A 10794-nucleotide genomic window follows, 5' to 3' on the forward strand; every position below is an offset into this window, starting at 1 on the left:
GGGGGTTGGAAAATTAAATAAAGACTTCCAAAATAACAAGCTTCAGAAAATTTTATTTAATTTGTGGGTTCATTCTGTTCTCTGTCTCTCTTTCCCCCTCTTCTTTTTTTTTTTTTTTTAAGAAGATCTTTCTTAATTTAGTCTAGTAACTTAGTGCCTGTATTAAATTAATCTAATAAAAGTCAGGGTCCTCACATAACATTTCCCAAATGTGAAGCAGCATCTATTACACGAGGCACAATCTTTTTACAGTAAAATGTAAACCCGATATGTAGAATTACAAGGCATCAAACTGTTTGGTGTATGTTATTTAAGTCAAATACTTGAGTAGAGTCATGCTGGAGGAAAGGAATGGGCAACACTAGCATTCAAAAAATTAAAAACTCAAACCAAGCTTCATATATCAAAGTGATTTTCATCTGTGAAAGCACGCTGAAGTTCAACAATTAAACCTTGTAACACTAACGGTCTTTCTATTGACAATCACTCACATCCAGGTTTCTATGAACATTTTAATATATAACCTTATAAATATCATATATAATGATACAGATACATAGTCTATATTAAATTCCACGTATTGATACAGATCTGAAAGGCTGGATATGGATGTTTAAGTTCACCAGCTCATAGACGTGTTGTTGCACCACATGATCCCATTCTGTAAACCACCGTCGGTGCACATCGTTTATGAGAGCGTTTTAAAACAGCACTAGCAAAGACCTGCAGCAGCAGCAGTGCGAGGGCAGCTCGGCCATGCCTTCCCCTTGGGTGAAGGTCCCCCTTTTGGGCACATGTCTCAGGAGCTGGGGTGGAGTGTTCGTCATTCAGGGAGTGTGGGTGTTCTTGTTGATTTGTGGATGTGTACATCACAGTGTAATCGCATAGTTTATTCCTGTTCTCTCACTGAATTATTTATTATGGACTGAAAAGAGGAAGGAGGGGGATTCTTTTGTATTGGCATAAACATAGCATTATGTTCATTGTGTGCTTTCAATCACTAAATCACCGATATGTCAATTGGCATAATACAGTCTACCTCACAGGGCTGTTACGAAGCTTAATTAATTAATGTTTTTAAAGTGCTTTGGGATCCTCTGATGAAAGGCGTTTTAAAAGTGCATGGGAGGATTATGATGATTATTTTTCCCATCTATTACACCAATATGTCACTGATTGAAATTCAATAGAAGAATACGGGCACCCTTGTAATAATGAGCAAAGGCAGTATAATATTTTTTAAATTACTGTAGGACCTAGAAAAGACAGTGAAATAATGTAATACAAAAATTAATATAATCACTTTTTTTTTAATTGCTCATGTTGCTTTTTTCTCCTTTCTGCTTGAAAAGTCATTCCATCTGCTGGATTAACAATAGTAGCAACAAATTATGCCTTTATATTGTTACAGTTTGATGATATACTACAGCCAGGGCACAGGTTAGAAACACAGCCTGAGTTATTATGTATTGCAGAGTAGTGATTTCCTGCAAACTGATTTATGGATAAATAATTCTGTGTACTTATTACATGGGACAGGCAGTTTTTCATTTCTGGAACAAAGCACAGCTGAACAAAGGGAAATTACATGTATATCATAGGGACAAGACACCTCTGAAGAGGATAAACAGATGTAATCAACGTTGGAAGAGCCTGCCCATCTTTAGGGAGGCCCTGTCAGTAGTGGCTTGATGGTCCCAGAAGCGGGGGTTTTATTGAGTGTTTCATTGAGTTCTTTCATTTGGAATTGTAAAAGTGTTTGGGTGCTAACGCTAATCTGAAGTTTCTCCTGAGTTTCTGTTGCGTTGATAAGAGCTGCTGTTAAAAAGCAAGATGTTTAAACAGAACTCTGTGGTTGAACGCCCAGCACGGCAGTGGGTGACGGTCGCGTTCTTCACCCAGCCTTGTGTTTCCCGTCGGACACTCTCAGGCTGTGATCCTGTGGTGCAGGGCAGGGAACGCTAGAACATCTCGTACAGCTCTGGGAGCCACAGCCACGGGAGGCACAGCTCTGCTCCGGGACAGTGCTGCAGAATCAGATTTGCTCAAAACGTTTGGAAGGGGTAAATAGAGCCCAGGAGATGTTATGCTGTGTTTAGCACTGCCTGTTCCCTCAGCCTTTCTGAAGCTCACAAAACCGGTGTTGTTTGCCGTGTCTGACCGTACAAACACATTGCCTGAGCTGTGTGTAACTTGCACTGCCACAGCCTGCAGCAGTGCTGACCTGGCGTTAGTGAACATGAAGCTCTAGAGTCAGAATCAAGCTTTGCACTTCTCTAGTTTCCAGCCTGTGTCCATCAATCCACAAGAATAGCAATTGTCTGCTCTAATACCTCACCCTGTATGAGTCTCAGCAGGTTACATTTGCTTAAGCTGCAGAAAATGAGAGTTTTTGGTGTCATACATCAGGGATTCAAATAGTTTGTCTGCTTAGTGTTGACAAGTGCTTTTTTTAACAACATTTGGTAAGAAATCGGTACTCATTGCTATCCTTCTTTTCCTCTTTAGCCAAAGAACACAAAAATTCCTTCTCTTTCCATGTACATATTTGGGCAAGTGTTAGTCATGATTCATTTTGTAGCTGTTGCCAGAAAAATGTTGATGTTGGGGTGGTGATGCTAATAGCAACTTCTAAAATGTCCTTAATTTTCCCATGACTTAATTTTAACCCAAGCAGATTAGCATTTTAAATAAATTGCATTAATCCTCTGTGACCTACCTGCAGGTATCCATTTAAGATGTGACTTGGGTATGCTCATAAGATGTGAAAGGTGAAATCAGGAGCCTAACCATGGTGGGAGCAGGCAGTAGTCTGTGAGGGGAGCCAGTGACAGTGAGAGGCATGTTCTGGTCCTGTTTGTTTAGCTGCAAAAAGGAATTTGGAAAATGCCCCATTTTAAGAGTTTGATATTACAGCAGTGATGTATTGAAGTGTCCATGAGGTGCCCCAGGAATTCCCGTGGGACTATCCAGATAAAAAGTTAACTGTGCAGGTGACTGGGACATGCAGGACCCAGACCTCATTCTGTTTATGAACAAGAAGTGTCATAGCTAGGCTGCGATATACATATACACACATATATATATATATTCCAAGCCCCAGATGTGGCATTCTTAGAATCGGTGTGCTGTATGGCTCTCTTTCTGTTTGCAAAGACAAATGAGGCTTCTAGCCCATATAGGTAAATAATTTTCTGGGACAGTATAAGCTGCATAATAATGAAATGAGTTTGCCAGCTTAGCTGTATTTTTCTAGGAAAGCAGCTTTTTGCCTTTTGCTGTTGTTGTGCTCCTGTTTAATGTAGTTATTCTGGAAGTCTGCTTTAGCCCCAACCTTGCATCCCTCCGGGTCACATCTCACTAGAGTGAAGTCCCAGGAATAATCCCAATGCTTTGGATGCATCACTCTTTCAAGTGATACTGTAACTGAAAGGTTATGAAGATCCTGCTAGATATAGAGGTTACGCATGATGTAGCTGGTCAAGCCTTCTGTTCAGTGTATTGTCCTGCTCTGACTTGTGTAGTTATCACTTTCTTCTCTGAAGGAGCAGCATTTTAAATGAAACTAAATTGAAAGCACTCTGGCAGGGTGACACATCGTTGGCCTGAGTGGAAGGACAGCAGTGAATTGCAGTGGCTGTTATGTGTGAACCTGACACTCGGGCTCACAGAAGTTTGCTCCTAGTGTGTTCTGGCATTCTTGTGGATGAACGGAGTTATGCAAATTTAAAACTAGGATGCTCGGTCTTTTTTCCATATCTGCATTCTGATGAAGCAGAAGCTTAAACTTAATAAAAGACCTGTCTGTATAAGGACATGTGCTCAAGAACCAACAGCCAGTGTGGGTAGAAAATCTCTTCTAAAATACGTTTTGGTGAAAAATTAAAGTCTTTTAAGAAAACTTTCTGGCCTGTTTGTTGTCTTTAATTGACTAACTGGCCATTTCAGATGAGTTTTTGAGAGCTGTTCTAGTGTACAGCTGTTTCTTGAGTATGTGCAAGCTTTGAAATCTGTTGAACCTTCCGTTCAAAAAAACTCTTATGGGAAAAGAATCCCGGAGGACCATTGATACAGGAAAGAGAACCAGACTCATTAGCGTAAGATTTTAGTGAACTCGTGAAAGATGTGCTTTTGGATTTCCTGAGCAATGTGATCTGTGCATTACCCACACATAACTTTGAGAAGGTTTGGAGCTGCCAGAGGAGCGATGCTCCTGGAACAGTAGTATATTCACTAATAACACAGTGACCTTTGCTCATTCCTGTCCCCACTCCCAAGGCTCAGCTGTGGTAGGATAAAAGCTCAGTCAGGCCAGTTGAAGTGATTTCTTCAAAGGCCTGAGCTGTACCATTTGGAGTCAATGAAAGGAACAATAAAAATGTGTATGTGGAAGTGACTCCTTGCTGCCAGGCTGTTCTCATCTGGGCAGTGCTGTTACACTGGAAACACCCAGGCCTAGAGGAGAAGGGACCTTTTCAGGGGGAAAATTTTGGTCACAGAATCACTAAGGTTGGAAAAGACCTGTAAGATCATCTAGTCCAACCATCTAGTCCACCAGATATTACGGAGGAGTCATTGAGAGATGTCTTCTCGCGTGCAGAGAATACATTTGCTCAGCAAGCTGGCATCATCTTCCCAAATGCAGCCCAAGAGTTGCCTTAAGTACAGTGTGGGTGCCATGAAATAAATCGCCTGTGAAGCCTGCTGAGGAGCTGGGTGGAGACCATGGATTCTGGCTGTCGTTTGCACCAGCTTAATGTGCTCTGGAAAAAAAAAATTCACACGTCGTGTCACACTGGCTGAAAAAACAGTGCACATCAGTGGTGCTGTAACACAGAGTAAAGGACTCGCGGCAGGTGCTAACGTGCAGAGGCACCAAGCACTGTGGTTACACCTGTGTTTGTCTAAATCCAGCCAAAACAATTTCCTCTCCAGTTGTAGAGGAGGATTAAAAAAAAAAAAATCTACCTAACTTCTAGTAGTAGCAGACATTTCCTGCAAAGCAATTTGCATAGTATTTCCCATGGTGCACTGTGGCTGCACTGTGGTTTTTCTCTTTTAGGCTTCTTTAGTTTGGGGACACCTTTGGTAACTTCGGTGACCCCCGACGGTCTCTGTCTCTCGCCGGCGTTGCCAGGCCCAAGCGGTTGCAGATGGTGTGCTCTCCGAGTGCTTTCCTTAATTGAATGAAAAATAAAGCCTCTTGTAAAATATTACCAATTTAGTTGTGACTTATGGGGCACATATGATGCTTATTTTTTCAATTACATGAAAACTTGGCGTGGTTAAACATAGGAAGCCAAGTGTTCTGTGAAGCTGGTATAGATTTCTGGATTTTTAGGTGATTTTGCTTTAAATTATTCTATAGCAGAAGGGGGTGAAGGAAGTCAGCAGCTAAACTGTGTTTCCCCAGCATGTATTTCACTCAGTGGACCCTTGATGCTCATTTCATGACTAATATATGCTCTACTATGTGCATTTCTTGTTGTCACCAGAGATAACATTAAGTAAACTATCCCCTTAAGAAAAACAGCTTTTCTTGGCAAGTGGAATATGACTCAAAGAGCCAGCATTGGAGACATACGGTGCTGTGAATGAGTGCTGTGTGTTACTCTACTGGATCTGAGTCCAGGCACTATTTATACTGCAGCATATTCAGCACCAGATTGTTAAATCTTAATACTGAAACAGTGCATCATTTAAATGTTTTTGTTCTGTTTATGTCCCATTTTCAAGCATTGGATATCAAGCAATACTTACTAACTTTTTGTTTCATTTGGACAAGATCTCCCCTTGCCAAAAGCTTTCTAATCTGTTCTTGGTATATTAGCCTGTCTGTACCAGCATGTTACAGTGAAATTTTGCACCACTGAGGATGAACTAGGTCACTTTGAGCTTTTTTCAGTATGTGGTGATAGAATACCTTGCAAAGCAGTACGTCAGTGATACATGTAAACATTTAAGTGCCTCATAAAAAGTGTTGTGCTAAAATTATTTCTTCCTCAACCTGTGTAGGAATGGGGGAAAAAATAACTCCATTGCAGTTATTTCATGGGCTCATAAGCATTGTGTTTTGTCATTGTCTCTGTTCAAGAAGCTTTGTTTCACTGTTTCAGTGATGGTGTTTATTTTATGATCAAGTTTGGGAGATCAGGATAAAAGGCCTTTGCCATTTATTTCAGTTTGATTAGTTTCAGAGCTGGTGAAGAACTGGGAGTAGAAAGTGAGGAGGAAAGAACTGAAGTTTCTTGGCATCACAGCATCCTTCCAGATACCCTAAGAGGGTTCTTGGAGTTTTCTCATCTATTAGTGTATTTCTGGCAGTAGGCTTTACAGGTGAAGATCAAAAAGTATATAAGCAGACCTATATAAGCAGACCTCGGAAGACATCGGTTTAAATGAGAGAAAAGTTGATGGGTGTCTTGGAGGGGTGAGTTGAGAAAAGTTGTGTGAGCAGAACAGTGGGTCAGTGGGAACGTGGTGGAGGAGGAAAGAAAAGCAATAGTTGCAATAGTGCAGAATGAGGCTGAACTGCTTTGCCCTCATGTAAGATGGCACTGTGGCTTTCTTTGTTTGGTGTCTTCCTGGAAGTCATTCCGGGGTATTAGTCATTGTTTTTGGTGGGGGTGGGCTCTCTGCAATTGTCTCAACAGAAATAATACCTCTGCACCAAATGGTTTACCATCCAAGTTTACAGTCTTTGTGACAAGCTCATCCAGAAGAGGTGATGATCCCTGTTAAAGAATGAACAGAAGTAGAAATAGGACTTAACCACATTCCTCCCCGCCCCCAAAATGCTATTTTGGAGCTGTGGTCAGGAGCTTGCAGTTGTTTTTTTTTTTGCAAAGAAAAGCAACCATCTGCATAGTGCAACTTGTAGCTGGGAGTGAACTCTTCCTACTTTGTGGATTTCCGTGTCATCCATCCACCCTGGGAATTGTACCATGCTTAGATTGTAACTCTGTGCTGAAAGCCCACACATAGGAATTTTCCTATTCAAGTCAAAACCCATGCCTTTATTTCGGAAGGGTTTTGTAGACTGCAGAATCAGGACTATAGAGTATTTAAAGCTTGTTCTAACTTAGAGAACTAGGCTTTAGTGGGATGATGAAAGATGTGAAGGGAGGAAGTCTCCTGTGCTTCCTTGAAGTAATCTAAGAGCCAGGAACATGTCAACAACTCTCTGCTAAGAATTTAAAATCTATTTCTACTCCTCCCTATTGTTTGCTTCAGGAGTCAGTACAACACATCTTTTAGAGCAAGACTGCCATGAAACTCAAGGCAGAGCTTGAATTTTATGAACAATCAAGCTTATCAAAGCTTTAGTAAATGGCCGATAAAATATGAAGTATGTATTTTTTGTTTTCTTTTCAGGAATAATCAAGCTTGGGAGATGGAATCCTCTCCCTCTCAGTTATGTGACTGATGCACCAGATGCGACAGTAGCCGACATGCTACAAGATGTCTATCATGTTGTGACATTGAAAATCCAATTACAAAGGTGGGTGTTTCTGAACATCTGTCCTTCTCTATTCTCTGAGCTGCCCTCTCGATTACAGCATTACTACAGAGATTAGCACATCCTGTCTTCATTAATTTCTGGTCTTTTGATGAAATGAAAAGAAAAATGAAGAGAAGGGTGGGTCACCTGGCAGCTTTTTGGTGTGTGTTCCAGCTGATGTAGTATGTGTCCTGAAGTAGTAATGTGGTAGCAGAGAGGGGAGGGTCAGGAGCTCCATCGAGTAAAGAGATAGGGCCTTTAAAAGCAGACCTTTTCACAATCCCTGATTTAATGCACTCTCGAGACCTTATTGTATCAAAAAAATAAACTCCTTGCCCTTTTCCAGGGGCTGCATTGTGAGCACCCAGGTCTCCCACTGCCAGTTGCTGAGGTGGGGAGGAGGGGAGCTTTTTGACTTTCCTTTTTTCTTCAGAAGTCTTTCCAGTGAAACAGCAAGAAGATGAGGAAGGGATGTGTTACTGCAGCTCCATTTGGCATTTGGAAAATACTTCCCTGAATGCCTGTTCTGGTTAGCAAAGCAAAAGCTCCTGACACTTTTACACTTACTTGGCCTCTTCCCCCCCTACCCCCTTTTCTCCCCTTTTTGATCTATTGGCCTTCGGAAGAGTCCGCAAATAGTTACTGATGTCTGCATAAGGAGTTGTGGCAGGTCCCTGGCAGCGCATGGCATACTGCAGACCTGCAGGTTAGCCTACACTGGCAGTCTGATGTAGCTCCGTGGCCAGGGCGTGTCAGAGGAAAGAGGCAAAACTAACAGACAGCCTGGAATAATTTGCCCACAATTCTTTGAAGTTCAATTTGAACAGAAGAGGGGTCTGTTTGAGACACGTGTCTATGTCCTTTGGTGACAGGTACATACCCTCCAACTGTTCAATTCAGAATTTGGAAGTGGTTGGTGCCTCACTGGTGTTTGCAAACAGCAACATTTCTTTCCTGTTATCTCTCTGATGCATCTTGGGGTTTCCAATTCCCACTAACAGGCATTTCCATGGTTGTTATATGCTGTTATTATTTCTCAGCTAGACTGCATCTCTGCAGCATGGTTGAAAAAGAGCATCTGAAGTCTGTAGCCACTATACAACTGGAGTGTAGTAACTCATCTCCTCAGAAGCATGAGGTACGAGGAGTCCATCTAGCTTATTGTCACATCTGTATTACCAGAGGGCAGCAACCCAAGATCAAGGTCTCATTCTTTATCTTCAAAGTGCTTAAGTGCCTGGATGCCGTGTAAATAAAAGATAGCCCATGACTTGAAGATAAAGATGGTCATTGACTACTTGAACTCCTCAAGGACAACTGAACTTTCAACTCTGAGGATAAAGCCGGGCTGTAGAGGCAGAACCACCTCAGAGGCTGATTGGAGAGTGTTCATTAAGTTTCTCAGGCATGAATGTCAATGGCAAGCCTCTCCCAACTTTCTGATGTGTTCCTTGGGTCTGTCCGCGTGTATGTAGACACAGAGCATAATCCTGTTAACTTAAAAGAGGCACAAGTCACATGAAGACAAAAGCTTCGCTGCTTAGGCAGTTCTTGTAGAATGAAAGTGAGAATGAGGTACATGTGACGCGTGTTGGGCACATGGCTTACTGTGTTTCTGAAAGGCAATGAGGGCAGTATAAGATCCGGTATAAACCAAACTTATTTTTTCAGACTCACTGCTCAGAGCCTTGCCTCCACACAACGCAGCCCGTACTGTATAGGGATTTTTTTAATGACTCTGGATTATATGTTTATTTCTCTATCCCAGTAGGAACATCTTTGTCTGGAGAGGCTGGCTTTATCCAGCCATTTCTGGGGCTTGCTTTACACATGTTCTTTGCTCTCCACCAGTCCCCAGAGGGAATGGTTATGCACACATATAATATCATAGTAGGATTAGCTGCTCTTTCTGCCATGCACTGTCATTGTTTTAGTTAAATTACACATCTTCGGGAGTCGGGCTTGGTGGGGAGGGCAGAGAGGGGAGAAACACATTGATGTGCTGGCTAAGCAGGAAACTCCAAGGTTGCGCTCGCTGCTTAAAGGTCTGTAGCACTTGTAGGCAAAGAATAAGCATCTGTAAAGGTGATGATTCTATCTACCTCTTGCTTTCTGTTTTAACAGTTGTTCAAAGTTGGAAGACTTGCCAGCAGAGCAGTGGAACCACGCCACAGTTCGCAATGCCTTAAAGGAACTGCTCAAAGAGATGAATCAGAGCACATTAGCCAAAGAATGCCCTCTCTCACAGGTCAGTGTTTTTAACAAGCTTAGGGAAAGCCAGATTTACAAGATCTAAAGCTCATATTTGTTCAGTAAAGGGCTTAGGCTAAACAATTCCATAAATATCAAATCAATTTATTGTTTTCTTTAGAAAGGAGAAATTCTAAATAATATGAAAAAGAGTATCTTTATACCATGTTTTCTTAGTGGGCTGCCAGGTGGAAATTATGAATGAATTGGTTGATTTTTATCCTGCTGTTCAGAGACATGCAAATTCTTCATTCTGAACGTTTTGCAGTAGGACTAATGATCCTCAGATGCAAGATTTGAGTTGCTTCTTCCCACTAGCAGAGGTCTGTCTCCCCCACTAACCCATAGGTAGCTCTCATCAGCCTCCAGCTATGATAAAAAGTATGCTGTTTTAACAGTTGTGCCTTAATTTCTAGGGAACAGCAACAAAAATGTATATGCAATTATGTTAAAAAAAGAACTAAAACTCAGTCTCTTCTCCATGACTGCTTTCTAAATGGCAGTGATGTCATGTCTGAGACACAAAGACACAGGTTCCTACAGTTATCATGAGTTCTATTTGTACTTCAGATTGTCATAAGAAGAGATTCATAAAATTTTTATGACTGAGCCCTCCTTCCCTCAGAAAAAAACAGAAAACACGTCAGCACCCAGACGAAGTAACTTTGCCAGGAGTAAAAAATACACTGCCTTCTAAAAACTTTACTAGAATTATAGGTTAATCTGTCTATTGTATTTTTAAAAAGTCAAAACATCAGTAATCCCTGCTTGTTAAAAATCTGTTGCTTTGCTAGCCTGTAGTCAACATTTTTTTTCTCCCGTGGTTGCCTATGTTGCATTATACTGTATGCTTTTCCTGTAATTCATGATCCAAAGCATCCGTGAACCAAGAGAATTCTTTCTCTGTATAACCAGCACAAATTTGCCTCACCGTGTTATGACTGCATCTCCAGGGAAAGCACAGATGTGAGATACAGAGCAGAATTTAGGTCTTTGCAATTGGTAGGAATCACGTTCCTCATCTTCCTTGGCCGTGCTGGGTC

General features: G+C 41.5%; 1 protein-coding gene across 1 annotated transcript in view; it reads left to right on the forward strand.

Moving 5' to 3' along the window:
* The window catches only part of SATB2 (SATB homeobox 2), a 109298-nt gene that overhangs the window by 29385 nt on the left and 69119 nt on the right, over window positions 1-10794 (forward strand). The window contains exons 2-3 of the mRNA XM_010146662.1: window positions 7375-7501; window positions 9626-9749. Coding sequence (XP_010144964.1) covers window positions 7375-7501; window positions 9626-9749 — 251 coding nt within the window. The remainder of the gene's footprint in view (window positions 1-7374; window positions 7502-9625; window positions 9750-10794) is intronic.

Source organism: Eurypyga helias, unplaced genomic scaffold, assembly GCF_000690775.1.
Source record: "Eurypyga helias isolate BGI_N326 unplaced genomic scaffold, ASM69077v1 scaffold6182, whole genome shotgun sequence".
NCBI lineage: Eukaryota > Metazoa > Chordata > Aves > Eurypygiformes > Eurypygidae > Eurypyga > Eurypyga helias.